At 39.3% G+C, this 22,786-nt stretch overlaps 1 protein-coding gene across 2 annotated transcripts in view; it reads right to left on the minus strand.

The window, feature by feature from the left end:
* The window catches only part of gpr158a (G protein-coupled receptor 158a), a 694,119-nt gene that overhangs the window by 532,495 nt on the left and 138,838 nt on the right, over nt 1-22,786 (minus strand). The window contains exon 2 of one of the 2 annotated variants that reach the window (XM_069914575.1): nt 6,723-6,828. In XM_069914575.1, coding sequence (XP_069770676.1) covers nt 6,723-6,828 — 106 coding nt within the window. Of the gene's footprint in view, nt 1-6,722; nt 6,829-22,786 lie in introns of those variants that run through there. The other variant, XR_011350185.1, reaches the window with a different exon arrangement.

A 22,786-nucleotide genomic window follows, 5' to 3' on the forward strand; every position in this document is an offset into this window, starting at 1 on the left:
CCCAACATTACATCCTCTCTATATCCTGTTGTAACCCATGACAATCTTCAATATTATCCACAACACCTCCAACCTTCATGTCATCTGCAAACTGACCCATCTCTCTACTTCTTCATCCAGGTTATTTTTTTCAAAATTACAGGTGTCCCAGAACAGATCCCCAGAGACTTGCAACTAGCCATTGACTTCCAAGAAGAACCTACTAATTCCCTCTGCTTTCTGCAGGCAAGCCAGTTTGAATCTACACAGCCAAGGTTCCATGGATCCCTTGCCTCACGACTTTCTGAATCTGTCCACCATGGGGGAACCTTATCAAATGCCTTAATAAAATCTATATACGCCACATCTACTGCCCTACCTTTATTAATTGTTTTTGTTACTTGCTCAAAAAAAATTCATGAGGCTCGTGAGGCATGACCTTCCCCTCACAAAGCCATGCTGACAATTCCTGAGAAGACTATACTTCTCCAAATGCTTGTAAATCCTGTTCCTAAGAATCCTCTCCAATATTTTATCCATCACTGATGTAAGGCTCACTGATCTATCATTCCCAGGATTCTCTCTATTAACTGATTTAAATGAGGTAACTACATTTGCAGACAATCCAATCCTCTAGTATCTTCTGTGTGGTCAAGAAGGAGGCAAAGATCATTGCTAAATTCCCAACAATCTCTACCCTTGCTTCCCATGGTAACCTGGGGAATATGTCGACCGGCCCCATGCTTAGCAATCCTAATGTTATGAAGATGTAGCACTTTCACTTTCTTAACCTCAACACATCCCAACACACAAGCTTTTCCTGTACTGACCTCACATTTATAAAGATCTGTCTCTCCAGTGAAGACAGAAGCAAAGTATTCATTTAGGTCCTTCTCTATCTCTTCTGCCACCAGGCACATGTTGCTTCTTTTATCCTAAGTGGCCCTACCTTCACTCTTGTCATCTATTAAATATTATTAGATACTATCTAGTATATCTGCTTCCTCTCTTAGGAACATAGGAACATAGGAAGTAAAAATGGCCCATCGAGCCTGCTCAGCCATTCAATACGATCATGGCTGATCTAATTTATGACCTAACTCCACCTACCTGCCTTCTCCCCATATCCCCTAATTCTTCTATCATGTAAAAATTTATCTAACCGAATTTTAAATATGTTTAATGAGGCAGCCTCAACCACTTCCCTGGTTAGAGAATTCCAAACATTCACTACTCTCTGGGAAAAACTATTTTTCCTCATCTCTGTCCTAAATCTACTCCCCCGAATCTTGAGACTGTGTCCTCTTGTTTTAGTTTTCACGGCCAGCTCAAAAAACCTTCCTACATCTATCCTATCCATACCCTTCATAATCTTATATGTTTCTATAAGATCTCCTCTCATTCTTCTGAACTCGAGCAAATACAATCCTAGATGATTTAATATTTCATCATAACACAACCCCTTCATCCCAGGGATCAACCTAGTAAACCTCCTCTGGACCGTCTTCAAAGCCAGTATATCCTTCCTCAAATATGGAGACCAGACCTGGACACAGTACTCCTGGCAGCCTATTCCAGGCACCTAGTCTTCCATAGAAACCTCATTCACTCATCCCTCCCCACTAATTACCCATCCCCAGCACCTCTCCCTGTGGCCACAAGAGGTGCCATACTTGCACCCACATCTCCTCCCTTACCATGGTCGAGGGCCCCAAAAAGACCTTTCAAGTGAAACAACACTTCACTTGTGTATCCACAGGACTGACGTACTGCATCTGGTGCTCCCTATTTGGCCTTCTCTAAATCGAAGAGGCTGGGTGCAGATTGGGAGATCACTTTGCTGAGGACCTTCGCTCCGGCTGCATCAGAGTCAGAGACCGCCCTGTAGCTAAACATTTCAGTTTTGTGTCACAGTCACCTGTCTGTCCATGGCTTTATGTACTATCCCATCAAGACCACCTGCAAATTGGAAGAATAACACCTGATTTTCTGTCTGAGAACTCTCCAGCCAGATAGCCTTAACATCGACTTCTCCAGTTCCTGCCAACCTGCTCTACTCTTCCCTATTCCCCCTACCCTTTCCCTTTCCAGTTGTTTTCCCTCCCTTCCCCTTCCCCTCGATCACTGCTGTCCCCTCCCTCATTACTCCATCTATCACTTCCTAGCTTTGCGATCACCCTTCCCCTCCTACTCTTTTGTTCAGACACCTGCCAACATTTTCCCTTACCTCATGAAGGGCTCAAGGTTGACACAGCGGTTATGTATTTTTACTTTTGATATATAAAGGACACTTCTTGACCTGCTGTGTTTCTCCAGCTCTGTGTTTTTCCTCCATCTCATATGTTAATCTTAATTGCTCTAAATGCTCTGCCCTCCACTCTCTCCAAAACAATCCCAACATCACCATCAAACCTGCAGATAAGGGTGGTGCTGTTGTTGTCTAGTGCACTGACCTCCACCTTGCTGAGGCCAAAGAGCAGCTCTCAGACACCACCTCCTATCTATCCCTCCCACAGGACTCAACCATGGCACGTCAAGCCACTGTCTCCAACACTATCTGCTACATAACCACCTCTGGTCACCACATTCTCCTCCATGGCCATCAACCTCATTGTCCCATCCCTTTATATCTCCATCCCCCACATGGAAGGTCTTAAAAGATTTTGCTTCTTTCTGGACCAGAGACCTGACCAATCATCCTCAACCACCATCCCCCTCCGCCTGGCATAACTTGGCCTCATTTTAAATAACTTCTCCTAGAACCCGTCTCACTTCCTCCAAAGCAAAGGGGTAGCCGCGGATACCTGCATGGGTCCCAGCTATGCCTGCCTGTTTGTGGGCTTTGTGAAGCCATCCATGCTGCAAGCCTACACAGGTAGGAACCATCAACTCTTCCTCTGGTATATCAATGATTACACCGGGGCTACTTCAAGCACCCATGATGAGCGTGTCAACTTCATCCATTTCGCATTCAACTTCCACCCCAATCTCAAACTCACCTGGTCGATCTCTGCTCACACTCTCCCCTTCCTGGATTTCACTGTCTCCATCTCAGGAGACAAGCTTTCCACCAACATATATTATGAACCCACTAACTCCCACAACTGTCCTCATTACACTTCCTCACACCCAGTCCCCTGTAAGGATTCCATCCCCCTTCTCTCAATTTCTGTTTCTGCTGCATCTGTTCCCAAGATGAAGTCTTCCAGTCCATATCTTCCAAAATGTCTGCCTTCTTCTATAAATGTGGCTCTGCTTCCACCACCATCAACTCAGACCCACCTGCATCTCCTCCATTTCCCACCCATCTGCTGTGGCCCCCTCTGCCCCCAGACCTAACAAACATAGAATTGCCCTCATTCTCACCTACCATCCCACCAGCCTCCGCAGTCAATACATTATCTGCCGGCACTTACTACAGAATCCTGCTACAAGACACATCTTCCAATCTCCTCCCCTCTCTGCCTTTCAAAGGGACTGCTTCATCCGTGACTCCCTCGTGCACTCATTCTTCCCCACTAATTCCCCCTGGCACCTTTCCCTGTGGCTGCCGAAGATTCCACATTTGCGCCCACAGCTCCTCGCTCACTAAGATCCATAGCCCCAAACAGACCTTTCAAGTGAAGCAATGGGGGCTGAAAGCCTTGCCCTCCTCAGCTTCCTTGGAAGTGTCAATGCTGTCACTCCTTTCTGACTAATGAAGATATGTTTAGGTATTGTGAGTCCACGATATATCGTCCATTATATACATACCAAGGAACATTGTGACCTTCACTCTCTTCATAATGAAGCCAAAGATGTGTAATAGAGAGTGGTTGACCTTCATCCTCCTGAATTCAACAAATAACTCCTTTGTCTTGTCCACATTGAAAGAGTTATTGTTTTTGCACCTTTTTAAGACACCTTCCCACCCCCAACCTCCTTTCTGAAAGCCAAGATGACTCATCAAAGTTGATGATGAGGCCAACTATTATTGTATCATCTGTAAATAATGAGTTTTTTAAGAATTGAATCTAGCAGTGCAATCAATGAGTCAGCAGTGTGAATAAGTACTGGGTTGAGCGCTGAGCTCCGAAGTGTGCCAGTGTTCCGTGTCATGAGGCGAGATTTTGCTGCCAACCCGGACTGACTGTGGTTTTCCGGTCAAGAAGTCCAGAATCCAGTTGCAGAGAATGGTGTCAAGTCCAGCAACCTCTGAGGTATAATTGTGTTGAAATCAATGAACAACAGTCTGGCATATGAGGCATCATTCACTAAGTGGGTCATGGCCCAGTGAAGAGTCAAGACTATAGCATCATTTGTGTTTGGATGATAGGCAAGATGGGAAGGGTCCACTGTTGCTGGAAGATGTGATTTGATGTGTTCCATTATGAGCATCTATAGACCTGAATTTCCCCCCTCATCCTTCTGCACAACCATGTTTTTAAGAGTCCTGCCATTAAGTAGATATGTTTCCCATCCAGTTGACCTACCAAACATAACACTTCTGAATTAAACTCCGTCTACCCTTATTTGCAACTGATATTTTTGTGTTCTTTGATAGTCATGTTCACTGTCCACAGCTCAACCAATATCTGTGTCAACTGAAAACTTACTAACTCACCCACCTACTTTTTTATCCAGATCATTTGTATAAATTACGAGCAACTGAGGAGCTAAAATGGAACACCACTGCATGACCACTCAGAATAACACCCTTGCATAACTACCCTCTTTGGGTCAATTCCAAATCCAATCTATCAATTCACCATGGATCCCATGTACCTGTGCCTTTTGGATCAACCTTCAGTGAGGGTCCTGCCTCACTGAAGTCCATGTGGACAACATCTACTGTTCTACCCTCATCAACCACCTTTGTCAATCAAATACTCAATCAAAATTATAACACAGAACCCTTACAGAGCCACGCGGACTGTCCTTAACTTGTCCATTCCATTCCAAACGTATGTAAATTCTTTCCCTCCAGTCGTTCCCCTCCCACTGCAATGTTAACTGAGGAAAAGTTGTGCACACCTATCAGTTGTTTTCATCCACTGAAATGAATGAAAATTGTTAAATTATTATGAATGATTCCAGAAAGAAGGAAATGTAGTCTTAGCTTTTACAAAATTCAAAACCCAGGTATCGAATCAGAATAAAAAGAAAATAGGTATGTGACAGCAGGAAATTTGTCTTTCATAATTTTCCCCTCATAGTTTGATTTCATAAACAATTTCAATCACAATTTCTCATAGAATTAGCATTTTTTTGTTTAATTTGTAATTATGCAACAATCCATTTTGGCAAACAACTCTTGATTATCTCGGTTCAAAGTGTTGCATCTAATCAGTGCATGTCAGACCACAGTAAACAGATGCCGCCATCTTCCATTTTGTATGTTTCTGCTTCAATTCCATTCTGGATAACACTTGAAATCATCAAATACTCAATTATCTCTGTCACCATCTGCATTTTCCCTCTGCATCTAGTGAAGCCTTCAAAATCTGCAGGTAACATTTTATGTAAGTAACCATTCAGTTCTTTACTGTCAGACTTTAAGATCTTTACATCATAAGAATAATTGGTATGAGCCCAACTTAATAGCACTTGAAATGTGCAGTCCACAAAAGAGAAACTCAGCAGATCATGCAGCAGACAAAGAATTAGTCAATGCTTAGGGCCTGAGCTCTCTTCATAAGGGCCGAAAAACAGATAAATGCCTGCATGAAAAGGTGGGGGTGGAGGGGCTAAGGGAAGAGGGTGGAACAGGTAGGAGGTAATACGTGGATACAGGTGGGATGGTAGACAAGAACGAAGATCAAAAGTGATGATGAGAAGGGAGAAGGCCAAGAAAAATAGCTCTCCTAGAAGAAGGAAGAGAAAGGGTAGTGAGCTGGAGGAAGGGATACAGAGTGATGGAAAGATATCATATTATTGTGCATCAGTGGCTGTTCCTTGAACATGTAAGATAAGACAGCACCATCAAACAGGATTTTAATAGGACAATAGCAATGTAAATACATGTCATCACCTGGAGGGTGGTGCATCTGTGGAATCCATTGCCACAGACAGCTGTGGAGGCCAAGTCATTAGGTATATTGAAGGGCTCTTGTTCGGTTAGAGTATCAAAGAAAAAAATACAACTATGGTTTGAATGGTGGAGCAAACTTGATCAGCTCAATGGCCTAATGTTGCACCTCTGCCTTATGGTTTTTATGGTTATATCTGGTGTAAATATTTGACTAAGGCAGTGGTTCTCAACGTTTTTCTTTCCACTTTCATACCACTTTAAGTAATCCCTCTGCCATCGGTGCTCTGTAATTAGTAAAGGATTGCTTAAGGTGGTATGTGAGTGGGAAGGGAAGGTTGAGAACCACTGCTCTGGATCCAATTGTTACTGAAATATTTTACTTGAGAAAAATTGTCATTGGCCCGATTCCTTCGGAGTCATGAAACCATGCAAAAAATGAGCCAATTAGCTATGATTAAAACAGTGGTTTTCAAACTTTTTCTTTCCACCCACATACCACCTTAAGCAATCCCTTACTAATCACAGAGCACATATGGCATAGGGATTACTTAAAGTAGGATGTGAGTGGAAAGAAAAAGGGTTGAGAACCACTGGACTAAGGGATGAGCAACTTTGTAAATGACTTCTGAAACTTTTCTCAATTGTCGTGAAGCATTTAGAACTTCTCTTGCATTTGCAAAAACACCTGCTCTTAGGGCTAATCAATCAAGTCACATTTCATGCTTAGCTTTACCTTGGTGCTGTTTAGCCTACACTTGTGTGTTCCTCCAAACCATCCTTCTGCCGAACACTGGTCGACGTCCACATTCTGTAGATTAATGTCCACTCTAACCACACCCCTGAAAGAAAAATGAAACTATTAGACTAGCTGATCATTTATCATATGATAACAAAAATAAAATGCTGGGAATGCAGGCCACATCAAAAGGAATAAAAACAGTCAAATTTTCAAGTTAGAGACCCTTTATCAGAACTGAAAAGGAGACCCAAAAAAAAACTCAAAAATCTGTAGGGTGGGTGAGGGATGGAGATCAATGTCTCTGATAGGATTAAACCTATGCAGATGTACTGGAATCAAAATGATCTGGTCACTGAATGAATGGAGTAAAAACAAATGCTGGAGGAGCATAAGTCGTCTTGTAGCATCAATGGGTGGTAAAGTTATTTCGGGCCTGAGCCTTACTTCTGAATAATAAATAGGCAGGAGCTTAATTAAAAGGCTGGGGATAAAGAAAGGGGAAGGAAAACAGATCAGCAGACAAAATGGGATAATTAGATATGGATAGGAGGTTAGGAGAGGAAAGATGAGAATTGTTCAGGATGGAGGTGGCTCTGTGAAGGTAGAAAGGAGACAGGTAGAAAAGGAGAGGGAGAGAGAATGAGAACTAGAGGAAAGGAGAAAGAGGGCTAGAAGGGGGAGGGGTGGCTAATGGAAACCGGAGAAGTTATTGTCAATGCATCTGGTCGGAGGGTACCCAGATGGAATAGCAGATGTTATTCCTACAATTTGCGGGTGGTCTCCTTCTGGCAGTGGATGAGACCCCTGACAGATATGTCAGCATGGGAATAGGGCGAGGAAAGGAAATGGGTGATCCATCAAATGGAGCAGTTAGTGAGTGAGAACATAAACAACAGAACCTGGACAAAAGAATATGGGAGTTGCAAAAATGCAGAGTGCAGAGTAGGTCAAGTTGAGCATGTCCTCCACTTCCAGAGAGAAAGGATAAAACAACAAGTGCTAATTTGACATGATGAATGACTAATACAGACCAAGAAATCATGTTGATCCACTTATTCTCCTGCTCTCTAATAATACAAACAGTGAATCTTCAAATTTTAGGAAATAGAACCATAGAACTATATAGTACTACAGCACAGAGAGCACAGGCTATTACTGCAGTAACTGGTGTTACTGGAACAACTGTATCAGACTGTACTGATTTACTAGGACAGCTATATCAGACTGTGCTGACATTACTGAGACAGCTGTATCAGACTGTACCGATTTTACTAGGACAGCTGTATCAGACTGTGCTGACATTACTAGGACAGCTGTATCAGACTGTGCCGATTTTACTAGGACAGCTGTATCAGACTGTGCTGACATTACTGGGACAGCTGTAAGAAACAGTGCTGGATCTATGGGGTCAGCTGTATCAGACATTACTGATATTACTGAGATTACTGCTCCAGGGTGTGCTGATGGTTACTGGGACAGCTGTACCAGACAGAGCTGGTGTTCCAGAGGCAGTTGTATTTAGCACTGGGGCTGCCACCACTGAGGACAACAACTCATAATTAATCCCACTCCAATATCCTGAACAAAAATCTGGTACCAAATTGAAAAGAAGAATCCAGCAGAGGATGCAGTCAAAAACTTTCTTCCGGGGTAAAATTCTCAAATACTCAAGAACATGCCTTTAACATTGGGGGGAAAGTTTAAAGGATATTTGCACAGCATGTTTCATGCACACAGAGCAGCAGGTGCCAGGGACAGGAGAAGTGCTGGAGGTAGATATTACTCTAGCATCTAAGAGGATTTAGGTATACCCATGAATATGTATGGAGTGTAGGGACAGGTATTACTTGCGGGCAAATGGGTTTTAGTTCAATTTGGATAACATGTTTGGTGGAGGCACGAGAGAGTGCAATGTAGTGCCTATTCCCATGCCCTCTGTTCTAATCTGGAATGGAAAACAACCTTTTCTGTATGTAAGTGGGAGGCACAGCAGGTTTCTGCTAATGCCTCACAGCTCCAGCCGTTTGGGTTCAACCCTTATCTTGGGCGGTGTGTGTGGAGTTTGCATGTTCTCTCTGTGACCACATCAGCCTACCCCAAGTCCTCCAGTTTGGGAACATGCTGGTTGATAGGTTACAAAATGCGATCAGCAGCAAGAACTCACCAGGTCAAGCAGCAGCAGTGGGAGAAAACCAGTTGTTAATGTTAAGGGTCGGGGACCCGTCACCAAGACGAGTTCCTCTGCAGATTGTGCTTTGCTCCAGATCCCAGCCTCTGCAGTCTCTCATGTCCTCTGGTGACTGATTAATTTGATGCTTTTTAAATCCCCCCCCCCCACCCCCAGTGCAGCTGGATGGTAGAGGCATCAAGCTGAAGTTGCTCGTCGTGCAAGAGAGATTGAAGAGAAATAAATTGGAAAATGATATTTGATGGGATTGTTCTGAGCATTAGCACAAGCCTAATGGGCTGATTGGCCTCCTTCTGTCAACAGCTGATATGAAAATATGAAATCAAATTGCATATTTTGCTTATAATAGAGTTCCCTGTGTTGAGCTTCAGGTGTAAGTGTGCGGAGGGGCTTTCAGGTCAGGTCTCATTTCATTCATTGTCCTTTGCTGCAGCAGATATCCAAATACTGAGGCATCCTTATGGGACAGAAAGTATCCCTGAAACCACAGGTGAATAATCCCCTCTCTTGCATTCATTCTCTCACAGCCACCATACTGTAATGTTGCTGCTGCTCCGTGAACTTGAATCTTCAGGCTGGGTTCTGCAGCCCACACCATGTTCGTGCCACCAACAATTAGCCTTCTGATCCCGGGCACTCTTCAGCTAAACCTCCACAACTGTAAGATAGTAGCTTCCACCAAGTATGCTGCAGCCCTGGGGTTAAACAGGAATGTCTGCAGATGCTGGGATTGTACCGCAATACACAAATGTGCTGGAGAAATTCAGCAGGTCATGCAGCATCCATAGGAAGTAAAGGGTGTGATAGAGAGTATAGATATGTTTTTGGGAGATCAATTGGGGGAGGGTTTGTTACAGTAGGTTACATACAAACACTTTTAAACAGACCTTATTTTAAATACTGGAGCTCTGCTAATGCTAGACATATCAGGGGCTCAGAGCCTTTGCAAGAGCTTTGGAGAGTGCCCAAGAGACTTTGCTAATAGATTGTTGTTTACAAAAAGGCAACAGATGAAAGATCTTGTCGGAGCCACAGATTGTCTGGAGCTTTTCTAAGAGGGTCATGTGGTTTGACAAGTAGAGAGAGTCAAACGGGCTTTATCTCAGAAAGAGAGAGAGAGATCAGTTCCACAGTGTTACAGTCAGCAACAGCAGCTGGGACTGGAATAGGACAAGCTGGAAAAGCCCATTTGGAAGATGGGTTGTGAGTTCTAGTTCAGCCTGGTCAAAGCCCTTGTGGTTCATGCAAGAGGAGAGGACTGGCTGTCTAATGTTTTACTTGGAATAAGAGAAACAAAATGGAACTCTGTGGTGACCTGAAAGAAAGAGGAGAACCCTGATGGGGCAAGTTTCGTTTGCAAGACACTGGAGCGGCTAATTAAAAAGGAATCAGTTGTGGATGTCCTGGAACAACAAATCTCTCTCTGAAAACCAACAAGAACCTTCCTGAGCAGTAATCATTTACCTTTCAAGCACCAAAGCCTGGTGAATTTTATACATGTTAAATTATGTGCACAGTATAAGAATTGCCTACAACTAGTGAACTTGGAAGAATGAGAAGTGAGATTGGTCTGTGAACCAAAGAACTTTTCTGAACTTAAACACACATTATATACACGTGCGATTAGAATTAGAAGGGGGTCAAGTTAGGTTAGTTAAGTCAATGGTGATGTTATCATGTTTAAAGATAATTAAAAGCAACTTTTGTTTAAGTAATCATTTGTTTTGGTGAATATCTATTCCTGCTGGGTTTTGGGGTCCTTTGGGCTCATAACAAGGGTAACCAACTTTTCAGGCCTAAGCCCCTGATCAAGGCCAAAGATAAAAACAGGCAGGCACCTGAATAAAAAGGTGGGGGGAGGAGGGGGAGGGAAGGTTTGAGAGAGAAAAAAATCCTGAGGTGATATGGGGAAGGGTTAGCTCTCTGATAGGAGAAGGAAGGGAAAGTCGTTGGGAGCTGGAGAAAAGACAGAAGGATATGGAAAAAGAAAGACTCATGGGAGGGTTTTAATGGAAAAGCAGGTGAAGTTAATGTTAATACCATGTGGTTGGAGGGACTTTGAAGGAATATTAGGCATTGTTCCTTCAAATTACAGGTAGCGTTGGTTTGCGAGGAGCATGTGTTTTACCCTGGGAGTGGAAAACAGCTGGAAAATTCTGCTAGAAGAGATGATGGAAGCATTGTCTAAGAGGAATTTAGACAAGCACATAAACAGGCAGGGGTGAGAGGGATACAGACCATGTACAGCCATCAGTATCATTCAAATTCGCATGATTGTTGGTGCGGACTTTGAGGGCCATAAGGACTGTCCTATGCTGCACTCTTCTGCTGTATGCAAACTCTACCTAGGAGCACCAGGGCAAGCACTAAGGGAATGAGTAAATGTGATTAGTTATCTTCTACACACAATATGACTTGGTTGCATCTATAAATATGTTTGTAGTGTTGTATTTGAAATATATTTTATTTCAGCATTGCGACTGTATACTATTCTAGTCAGTGAATGAGAAATGGTAAAGTCTGGAACTGTGGATATATGCAGAACTGTGCTTATTGTTTCTGGCAGTTAACTTATAAATGAGGTATGTAAAAATTTCTTCTTGCATAGATGGTGAATCTCTGTGGAACTCTCCGCCTCCAAGAATTGTGGATTCTCACTTATTAGAAGTATTTAAAGTGGAAGTAGATACATTTTTGAAAGATCAGGGATTGACTGTGGGGATCTGGCAAGGAGGTGAAACTGTGGTCTTGAGTAGATTATCTATTATCATATTGAGTCGAGGGCAGGCTTGAAGAGTCTGGAAGCCTACTTTACGATTTTCATGTGGTTTTTGTTTCACTGGCATTAGACATGGACAAGGTCTTTACAGAAAGCCCAAGGAGAAAATTGGTCCCCCTCACTTCCTCTTCTTTCTCATTCTTGGAAGGAATCTCTACCAACTGTGACAAGGTTGTACACCATGAATCTGGAGCTGTACTCTTCCAAGTATACAGGTAATCCAGGTACTGTTCCAAAGCATTCTGTGAGTAGAATGATGAGAAATACAAATTTACTAAATAGGCCCCAGCAGTCTGTTTTGCCATTCAATAATAGCAATGACTAACTGCAATATGTTGCTAAGCCAATGCTTGTGTATGAATAGGAATTGTTAGTGCAGTTATCCAATAACCAGCTGTTTTTATTGCAATTAATGTCTGAAAAGAGAGAATGAAATGTTTCTGACCCTCTTTGAAAACAGAGTCTCCCTCACTGAAATCTCTGTCCTGTGATATGACCTTCAGTTGAAAGATCTCTGCTCATTCCTGGCTTTGTGCAAGTATCTGCCAACAAGTGGATCCATGTCTCAAAGCAATTGCTTCAGGAAGAACTCTCACCAATTTTTCCTGTGTTTTAAAAATGACGATGATTTGGGCTCAAAGTCACAAATCTGTGATATAAAATTGATATACTGTGCAGTATACTTACAGACCCAACATCTCCCAATGGAGGCACAGAACTATATCAATAAAAGAAAGAAACATTTGAACTTATTTTTGTTGCAACATTAACATTTATATCACTGGAGACTGACTGCAGTAACCCTATCATGGTGTTCAGATGAAAGCCACCTGATGATGTTTTCACCTGAACCACCCAGAGCTATTCATTATCTTCCACAATGAAAACTAAACAATTCTTTGAATATGGTATTGTCGAGACCTTGATGCAAGCTTGAAAGAATAAGTATGGGCAGTCATTTCAAAATTGAACATACTTGTTCAAAATGTATATTTTTTGTCATGCACTAACAATGAAAATGGTTTAATTAATATGAATTTAATTTCTAGTGTCTGATTAAGAATCATAAATTGACCACTTAACATATTCATTTTGATATGGCATTGAAACCAACAGCTGCCTATTTTATTTTTATGTATATTTTCCCTTGCTTATGTCAAGAGGCCATTAGTACTGGCATTTCATGTTTGCAAACTTGCTTCCATGCATCTCATCTCAATTCCCATTATTCAAAGATTAAAAAGGAGTGTTTGTGGGGCTTGGTTTTTTAGTTGACCAATTGATTCATGATTCATTTAGCAGTAACAAATAATAGGACAAGAGGGCACAACTTTTAGGAATGAAGTGCCCATTTAAAACAGAGATCTGGAGAGTGGTGAACCTCTGGATTATGCTGCCACAGGCAGTGGTGGAGGCCAAATCGTTGGGTGTATTAAAGGCAGAGATTGATAAGCATTTGTAGAGTCAGGGTATCAAAGGCTGTAAGGAGGAGGACAGTGGCGTGGGGGCTGAGTGGGAGAATGGATCAGCTCATGGTGAAGTGGCAGAGCAGACTCAATGGTCCAAATGGCCTACTTCTGCTCCTATATGGAGACATAACCTAAAATACAAGCATTATTAAATAAAACCTACAGCATAAGATATAGGAGCAGTAGGCCATTCAACCTGTTGAGACTGTTCTGCCGATCTATTCTTCTACTCAGCCCCACTCCTTCCCCTATAATTTTGATATCTTGACTATTTAGATATAATGCATATTAATCTCTGCCTTAAGTACACCCAGTGACTCAATCTCCACAGCCACCTATGACAGCCAATTCCAGATGTTGACTATTCCCTGCCTAAAGAAATTCTCCTGGATTAAATGAGTGCCCTTCAATCCTGAAGTTGTGCCCTCTTGTCCTTGACTCCCCTACCATGGGAAACATCTCTGCCACATCTACTCTATCCAGGCCTTTCAACATTCAAAATAATTCAATGAAGGGCCCCTCATTTTTCTGAACACTGAGTACACTCCAAGGGCCAATAAACATTCCTCATATGCTAATCCCTTCATTCCAGATATTATTCTTTGAAATCTTCACTGAACCTCCCCAATGCCAGCACTTCTTTTCTTAAATAAGGAGTGCAAAACTGTGCCCCGTAACCCAAGTGAGGCCTTACCAGTACCTTATAAAGCCTTAACATCATATCCTTCAACTTCGTAGAATACATCTTTATAAATGTATCTCCCAGCAACAAAATATGATTTTTATGTGTGTTTCCATAGGACTGGAGATTTTCCGAGCAACCATCCCTGTCTTTGTTCATCACTGGAAAAAATTTACAGCGATATTCATATTCTAAGCACAGTTTAGTCAGTCAGTCATCATATCTGGCAGGAGGTATCATATGAGATCATTGTCACCTGAAAAATAACTGCAACGCTTCACTTTTTCTTTCTCTTTTTGTGACAGAAAATATAGCAATATTTTTGGGAGATAAATTGGGAAAAGTAGATAGGTTACAACATACATACACTTTAAAACAGATCTTATTTGAAATACTGAAGAATTCATATCTACAGTGACTTTGCAGAAATTGTTAAGAATGCCTATGGAGATTTCACAAATAGGTGTTAATTGAATTGACTTGTGCAATCAATGAACTATTGTCTTTAAAGCAACAAGCAGGAGGCATGACGTCTATTGATAGCTCTTTGCAGAGTTTTGGAGTGATCACAGAAAGGTCACTAATGGGTTCTTGTTTACCTAAAAACAACAGATGAACCAGAAGACTGACTTTTATTGTTTGCTGAAGAAGGTCAGGTTTTTTTTTGCAAAAGAGAGAGAGAGAGTCATATGGACTTTCTGGCAGTTTGGAGAGTCAGAGAGAGAGAGAGAGAGAGAGAGAGAGAGAGAGAGAGAGCCAGGAGAAGCCTGTTGGAACTGAGACAGAAGCACCAGAGTAGTGGAGGATGTCCTACTCTTGTGTGTCATGCAAGAGGAGAATATGAGCTGTCTAGTGTTTCTCTTGGAATGAGGGAAACAGAAAGGAACTCTGTGGTAACCTGAAAGAAAGAGGTTATTATCTGGCGAACCCTGATGGGGAAAGTTTCATCAGCAAGACATTTTTTTAAATTTTTTTATTTTTCACACCATAAACCACATTGACCAAGATACATACATTTTCCTTTTCAAATATATACAGTGTTATTTTCTACCCCCCTCCCTCCTCCCATCCCACCCTCCCTACCTCCCCCCCCCATTCATTTAAAGTACTAAATCTAAGATACATTAAACCAGTCAATCAATGTTGTCATTCAATACAAAATAAACAAGAAATTCCACTGAGTCAATTATTTTCATTTCCTTCTCCTTTCGTTAATTTAGGTGGTAAATGTACCTGGTAGGTTTTCTCTATGGTGTTTCATGTATGGCTCCCATATTTGTTCAAATATTTCAATATTATTTCTTAAACTATATGTTATTTTTTCTAACGGAATACATTTATTCATTTCTATATACCATTGTTGTATTCTCAAATTATCTTCCAATTTCCAGGTTGACATAATACATTTTTTTGCTATGGCTAGAGCAATCTTAACAAATCCTTTTTTGTACACCATCCAAATCAAGTCCAAATTCTTTATATTTTATGTTACTTAGGAGGAAGATCTCTGGGTTTTTTGGTATATTGTTTTCTGTAATTTTATTTAATATCTGGTTTAGATCTTCCCAAAATTTTTCTACTTTCTCACATGTCCAGATTACATGAATTGTTGTTCCCATTTCTTTTTAACAACGAAAACATCTGTCAGATACTGTTGGGTCTCATTTATTTAACTTTTGATGTGTAATGTATAGCCTGTGTATCCAGTTATATTGTATCATACGTAACCTCATATTTATTGTATTTCTTATCGTTCCAGAGCATAACTTCTCCCATGTTTCCTTTTTTATCTTTATATTTAAAATCTTGTTCCCATTTTTGTTTAGTTTTACCATTTGTTTCCTCATTCTCCTTTTCTTGCAGTTTAATATACATATTTGTTATAAATCTTTTGATTATCATTGTATCTGTAATCACATATTCAAAGTTACTTCCCTCTGGTAACCTCAGACTGCTTCCTAATTTGTCCTTCAAGTAGGATCTCAATTGGTAATATGCCAACACTGTATCTTGAGTTATATTATATTCATCTTTCATTTGTTCAAAGGATAATAATCTATTTCCTGAAAAACAATTTTCTATTCTTTTGATCCCTTTTTTCTCCCATTCTCTAAAGGAAATGTTATCTATTGTAAAAGGGAGTAACTGATTTTGCGTCATTATTAGTTTTGGTAATTGGTAATTTGTTTTATTCCTTTCTACATGAATCTTCTTCCAAATATTGAGCAGATGATGTAATACTGGAGAACTCCTACGTTGTACCAATTTTTCATCCCATTTATATAATATGTGTTCAGGTATCTTTTCCCCTATTTTATCTAGTTCTAATCTAGTCCAATCTGGCTTTTCCCTTGTTTGGTAAAAATCTGATAGGTATCTTAATTGTGCGGCTCTATAATAATTTTTAAAGTTTGGCAGTTGTAAGCCTCCTTGTTTATACCATTCTGTTAATTTATCTAGTGCTATCCTCAGTTTCCCCCCTTTCCATAAAAATGTCCTTATTATTTTCTTTAACTCCTTGAAGAATTTCTCTGTCAAGTGTATTGGCAATGCCTGAAATAGGTATAATATCCTTGGGAAAATGTTCATTTTAATACAGTTTATCCTTCCTATTGGTGTTAATGGTAAATCTATCCAATGCTCTAAATCGCCCTGTAATTTTTTCATTAGTGGATAATAATTGAGTTTATATAGATGGTCGAGATTTTTATTTATTTGTATACCTATGTATCTTATTGCTTGCATTTGCCATCTGAATGGTGATTCCTTCTTAAATTTTGAGAAATCCGCATTATTCATTGGCATTGCTTCACTTTTATTTATGTTAATCTTGTAACCCGACACTTCTCCATATTCCTTCAATTTCTTATATAATTCTTTTATTGATAGTTCTGGTTCTGTTAAGTATACTATAACGTCATCCGCAAATAAACTGATTTTATATTCCTTGTCTTTTATTTTTATCCCTTTTATATTATTTTCTGTTCTTATCAATTCTGCTAGTGGTTCTATAGCTAACGCGAACAATAAGGGTGATAGTGGGCATCCCTGCCTTGTTGATCTGCTTAAGTTAAATTGCTTTGATATATATCAATTTACTGTCACTTTCGCCAATGGCCCCTTATATAATGCTTTAATCCAATTAATATACTTGTCTGGTAAACTGAATTTTTGCAATACTTTGAATAAATAATTCCATTCTACTCTGTCAAAGGCCTTCTCTGCGTCTAAAGCAACTGCTACTGTTGGCGCTTTACTCCCTTCTACTGCATGAATTAAGTTAATAAATTTACAAATATTGTCTGTTGTGCGTCTTTTTTTAATAAATCCAGTTTGGTCTAGATTTACCATTTTAGGTACATAATCTGCTAATCTGTTTGCTAATAGTTTAGCTCTTATTTTATAATCTGTGTTAAGTAATGATATTGGTCTATATGACGCTGGTGCGAGTGGATCTTTCCCTTGCTTTGGTATTATTGTAATTATTGCTGTTTTACATGAATCTGGTAAGCTTTGTGTTTTGTCAAACTGGTTCATTACTTCCAGGAGGGGAGGAATTAATAAATCTTTAAATGTTTTATAGAATTCTATTGGGAATCCATCCTCTCCTGGTGTTTTATTATTTGGTAGTTTTTTTATTATCTCTTGTATTTCTACTATTTCAAATGGTTCTGTTAATTTATTTTGTTCCTCTATTTGTAATTTTGGTAGTTCAATTTTAGTTAAAAATTCATCTATTTTGCCTTCTTTCCCTTCGTTTTCAGTTTGGTATAATTGTTCATAGAATTCTCTAAAGTTTTCATTGATCTCCGTTGGATTATATGTGATTTGTTTGTCTTTTTTCCTTGATGCCAATACCATTTTCTTAGCTTGTTCTGTCTTAAGCTGCCATGCTAGAATTTTGTTCATCTTTTCCCCTAGTTCATAATATTTCTGTTTTGTCTTCATTATGTTCTTCTCCACCTTATATGTTTGTAGTGTTTCATATTTTATTTTTTTATCTGCCAATTCTCTTCTTTTAGTTGTATCTTCCTTCATTGCTAATTTTTTTTCTATATTTACTATTTCCCTTTCCAACTGCTCTGTTTCCTGATTATAGTCCTTTTTCATCTTGGTTACATAACTTATTATTTGCCCTCTAATTAACGCTTTCATTGCATCCCATAGTTTAAACTTATCTTTCACTGATTCCGTATTTATTTCAAAGTACATTTTAATTTGTCTTTCAATTAATTCTCTAAAATCCTGCCTTTTAAGTAGCATGGAGTTTAATCTCCATCTATACATTCTTGGAGGGATGTCCTCTAACACTATTGTCAATATCAAGGGTGAATGGTCCAATAATATTCTAGCTTTATATTCTGTTTTTCTTACTCTATCTTGCATACGAGCTGATAACAGAAATAAGTCTATTCTTGAGTATGTTTTATGTCTACCCGAATAAAATGAATATTCCTTTTCCTTTGGGTGTTGTTTCCTCCATATATCCAAAAGTTGCATTTCTTGCATCAATTTAATTATTAATTTGGTTACTTTGTTCTTTCTATTAATTTTTTTCCCAGTTTTATCCATATTTGAATCCAAATTAAGGTTGAAATCCCCTCCTATTAATATGTTCCCTTGCGTATCTGCTATCTTCAAAAAAATATCTTGCATAAACTTTTGATCTTCTTCGTTAGGTGAATATACATTGAGTAGATTCCAAAACTCCGAATATATCTGACATTTTATCATTACATATCACCCTGCTGGATCTATTATTTCCTCTTCTATTTTAATTGGTACATTTTTACTGATTAATATAGCTACTCCTCTTGGTTTTGAATTATACGACGCTGCTGTTACATGTCCTACCCAATCTCTCTTTAATTTCTTGTGCTCCAATTCAGTTAAATGTGTTTCTTGCACAAATGCTATATCAATTTTTTCTTTTTTCAGTAAATTTACCAGTTTCTTCCTTTTGATTTGGTTATATATTCCGTTAATATTTAAAGTCATATAGTTCAACGTAGCCATTTCATACTTTGTTTATCTTCCCTTTCCGTTTCTCAATCATCACCTTTCCTTCTTATCCATTTCTGCTTTCTTGTTTTGAACACTTTATAAGACAACATTTCTAAAACATCAAACATTTTCCTTATTCTCCTATTTAAAACTTCTTTAACCCCATTCTCCCCTCCCCCTCCTGAGTTGCCCTTTATCCCTTGTCGGGCAACCACATCTCCCCTCTCCATTTGGATTTGCGAATTCACTCGCAAACGTCAACTGATTTTGCAGTGACCGTAACTCCTCCCCACCCAGCCCCCCCCCCCCGGAAAAGATTTCAATTTTCATATATAACAAAGGTCACTCTTTTAATTCCCTCCTTATTCCCTCTATTCCCTTTCATTCCCTTATTAATTCTTATCTATACTCTATATATTTTATGGATACATTCATGTATACACATATATACTGTTAGGTCTGCTTTGTTCATGAATGAGTGAGACAAACACCAGGCTGAGTCGAAATCAGGGTTCTTTGTTCTTTATTACCGGATTGTAAACTTGCGACTAAACATGTTAGTCGGAGAATGCATTCTGCCGTTATCAGCAAAATGGTGATTTTTTATACCCTTGGATACATGCTTAGAACATCATCATATCATTACTTGTCCAATGACTAAAACTGTTGCTATCCTTTCCCTGCTAGCTTCCTGCCTCTCAATCCATCAATGTCTCTCTTATCTTGTAAGTACAAGGATGCATTTACATCTTGTTACAGCCCTGTACATTCCCATCTCATGATGTTTTACCTAACAGGAGTACAAGGACACCTCCCCTTCTTGTTACTGCCCTGTACAGGGTAACTCCCTACACATTCCCATCTCATGATGTTTTACCTTACAATACATACACATCTATATATATATATTTATATACCCATAGACACACATACATATAGTTCGTGGTCATTTTTACTCTCATTACATGTCTTCATCTCTCTGCTTGTTTTGTAGTTGTTCTGCAAATTTTCGTGCTTCCTCTGGATCCGAGAATAGTCTGTTTTGTTGCCCTGGAATAACTATTTTAAGTACCGCTGGGTACTTTAACATAAATTTATATCCTTTTTTCCATAAGATCGTTTTTGCTGTATTGAACTCCTTCCTCTTCTTCAGGAGTTCAAAACTTATGTCTGGATAGAAAACTTTTTTATTAGATTCTTCTAATTTCTCTTTTAAGTCCTCTACTTCCATTTCTACGATTATTTCTCGTTCTTCCACATTATCCACTCTTTTTCCTATCTCTGATATGACTATTTCTATTTTATTCATTTTTTCTTCTGCACTCTTAATTCTTCTTTTTATCTCATTAAATTCTTGTAATTGCCATTCTTTCACTCATTCCATATATTCTTTAAAAAAAGATATATCCATTGTCTTGCCTTTCTCTTCTTCTTCAATTTCTTTCTGTTCTTCTTCTTCTTCTTCCTCTGGGTTGACCATCTGTTGTTTCCTTGTTTTCTTTTTACCCTCTTCTTTCTTGTTGTCGTTATTTTATCTGTTCTGCACCTGTTGCTGTGTTGCAGGTGTCTCTCTCAGCTGTGGAGATCGACTCCGCAGCTGTTCCCCCCTCCCGTCAGTGTGTTTTTTTTTCATGCGCGGTTGCGCACTTTTACTCGGCTCCTCGAGCCATTTTTGTAGTCCCAAGCTCGGGACTTCCACTGACCTGAGGGAGCGGGCTTCTCTCTCCGCGGCGGGCCTCCTCGGACAGGTAAGGCCTTCACCTTCTTCTTCCAATGTTCTTTCTTCTTCTCTTCTTCCCGTTGTTTTCGACTTTTCTCTCTTCGCTGCCATTATCTTCTCACCTTTATTTTTACTTTGTTTTAATTTTTACTCTTGTATCTTTGTGTTTTGTGCGTTTTTTTTTCAACTTTTCCGGAGAGGGCTGGAATTCCCTGACCGGCCACTACTCCATCACGTGACTCCTCTGACAGCAAGACATTGAGGTGACTAATAATGGTACCTCAGTTGTGGAAATAATGGAACTACACATTTCTCTCCACAAAACCTACAAGAGCCTTCCTGAGTGGTAACCATTTTCTTTTCAAGCACCAAAGCCTGGTGAACTTAAAACATGTTAAATTCTGTGCACAGTATAAGAATTGCCTCCAACCAGAGAACTTGGAAGAATGAGAAGTGAGATTGGACTGTGAAGCAAAGAACTTTCTTAAATTTACACACACATTACATACACGTGTGCTTAAAATTAAAAGGGGGTTAAGTTAAGTTAGTTAAAAATAGAGATAAGTTAAAGTTTGATTCTGTTTTCATGTTTAAAGATAATTTAAAAACAATTTTTGATTAAGGTAACCATTTGTTGTGGTGAATATCTATTGCTGGTGAGTTTTGGGATCCTTTGGGCTCATAACATTTTACAGTTTTAGCAAAGGATAGCTCAGTTTTTAATGAATCAGTTATATCTATTTAAATTAGACATACAGCACAGTAACAGGCCTTCTGGCCCACAAGCCCATGCCACCTAATTCCGCCCAATTAACAAATAACCCCATATATTTTGAAGGATGGGAGGAAACCGGAACACCCAGGGAAAACCCATGCAGTGCATACAAATTCCTTACAGACAGTGCCGGATTTGAACCATGTTCCTGGCATTGTAATACATTGTGCTAAATTGTGTGACACAAATTGTGAATACAGCTATTTAGGAACAGGTGCGAATGACAGATAGTCTAAATCATTCTAATTCTACATGGTCTTAAATGTGTTATGGTGAATATTTTGTATTAAGTCAATTTACAGTAAGTGCAATCCCCAATGTTCATATTACCTGTGTTAATATTAACATAGTTTGTACAGTAGAAAAAGAACAGGATAGAACTGTCCCTCAGATGTTAAGAGATTTAAAATGCTTTTAAATCATCCATATACATGAACCAAAATGAGAGTTTGCAAATCAGACCAAAAAATTCATTTGATCAGAAAAATTAGTAATTTTTTTTTTAAATAATACTTTTAGCATCATAATGCATTACATGCCTCAGTAAACTCAGCTGTCACTCTATTGATTGACTACCTTTCAAAGCAGTCAGTTAATCTGGCATTCACTGAATCACCACTGAGTCTGTCCCAAAACACTTCAGAATAATAATTCCATATTTCTGTCAAACAAATTTGTATGCTCAGCTATAAACACAGTGTCACTCAATCTTCCCTCAAAAACAATAATCAACATCACATGTTTTACTCTCTACAGTGAAAAGATGTAATTTATTATTGCCTGTTATGTGAAATAACAATAGGCCAAATTTTGCAGGAGTGGGACAAATACGATTGGATATTTCTCTGCATTCATCAATTTGAATGCTTTTTTTCCATAGTGTAACATGCAACAAGTCTGAGTTTAACAACAGCGGGACAAGGGTATCTGGACATCGAATCATTAGGGAACTGCAAGGTGAAATCTGCAACCTCTGCGATAATGAGATTTAAGAACTGAGAATGTTAAGACCATAAAACCACAGAGGAAGGTGCAGAAATAGGCAATTCAGCCTATCAAGTCTGCTCTATCATTCACATCATGGTTGATATATGTATTTTTCCTCTAATCCTTAATTTTCTGCCCTTTTCTGTAACCCTTGACACCCTCACTAATCAAAACTTCAAATATACTCAATGACAGCCTCCTCTGCTGTCTGTTCAATGAATTCCTCAGATTCACTACCTTTTGGCTGAAGAAATGTCTTTTATACTGTGCCCTCTTGTCCTGGACTCTCCCAATACTAAAAAAAATGGACAACTTTTCCATGTTCATTTTGTTCAAGCCTTTCATTATTTGATAGGCATCAATGAGATCTCCCCTTCATCTTTCTGAACTCAAGTACCAGGCCCAGAGCCATTAAACGCTCCTCACATGTTAATCCTCTCATTCCAGGATCATT

The sequence above is a fragment of the Narcine bancroftii genome, chromosome 1 (assembly GCF_036971445.1).
Source record: "Narcine bancroftii isolate sNarBan1 chromosome 1, sNarBan1.hap1, whole genome shotgun sequence".
Taxonomy (NCBI): Eukaryota; Metazoa; Chordata; class Chondrichthyes; order Torpediniformes; family Narcinidae; genus Narcine; species Narcine bancroftii.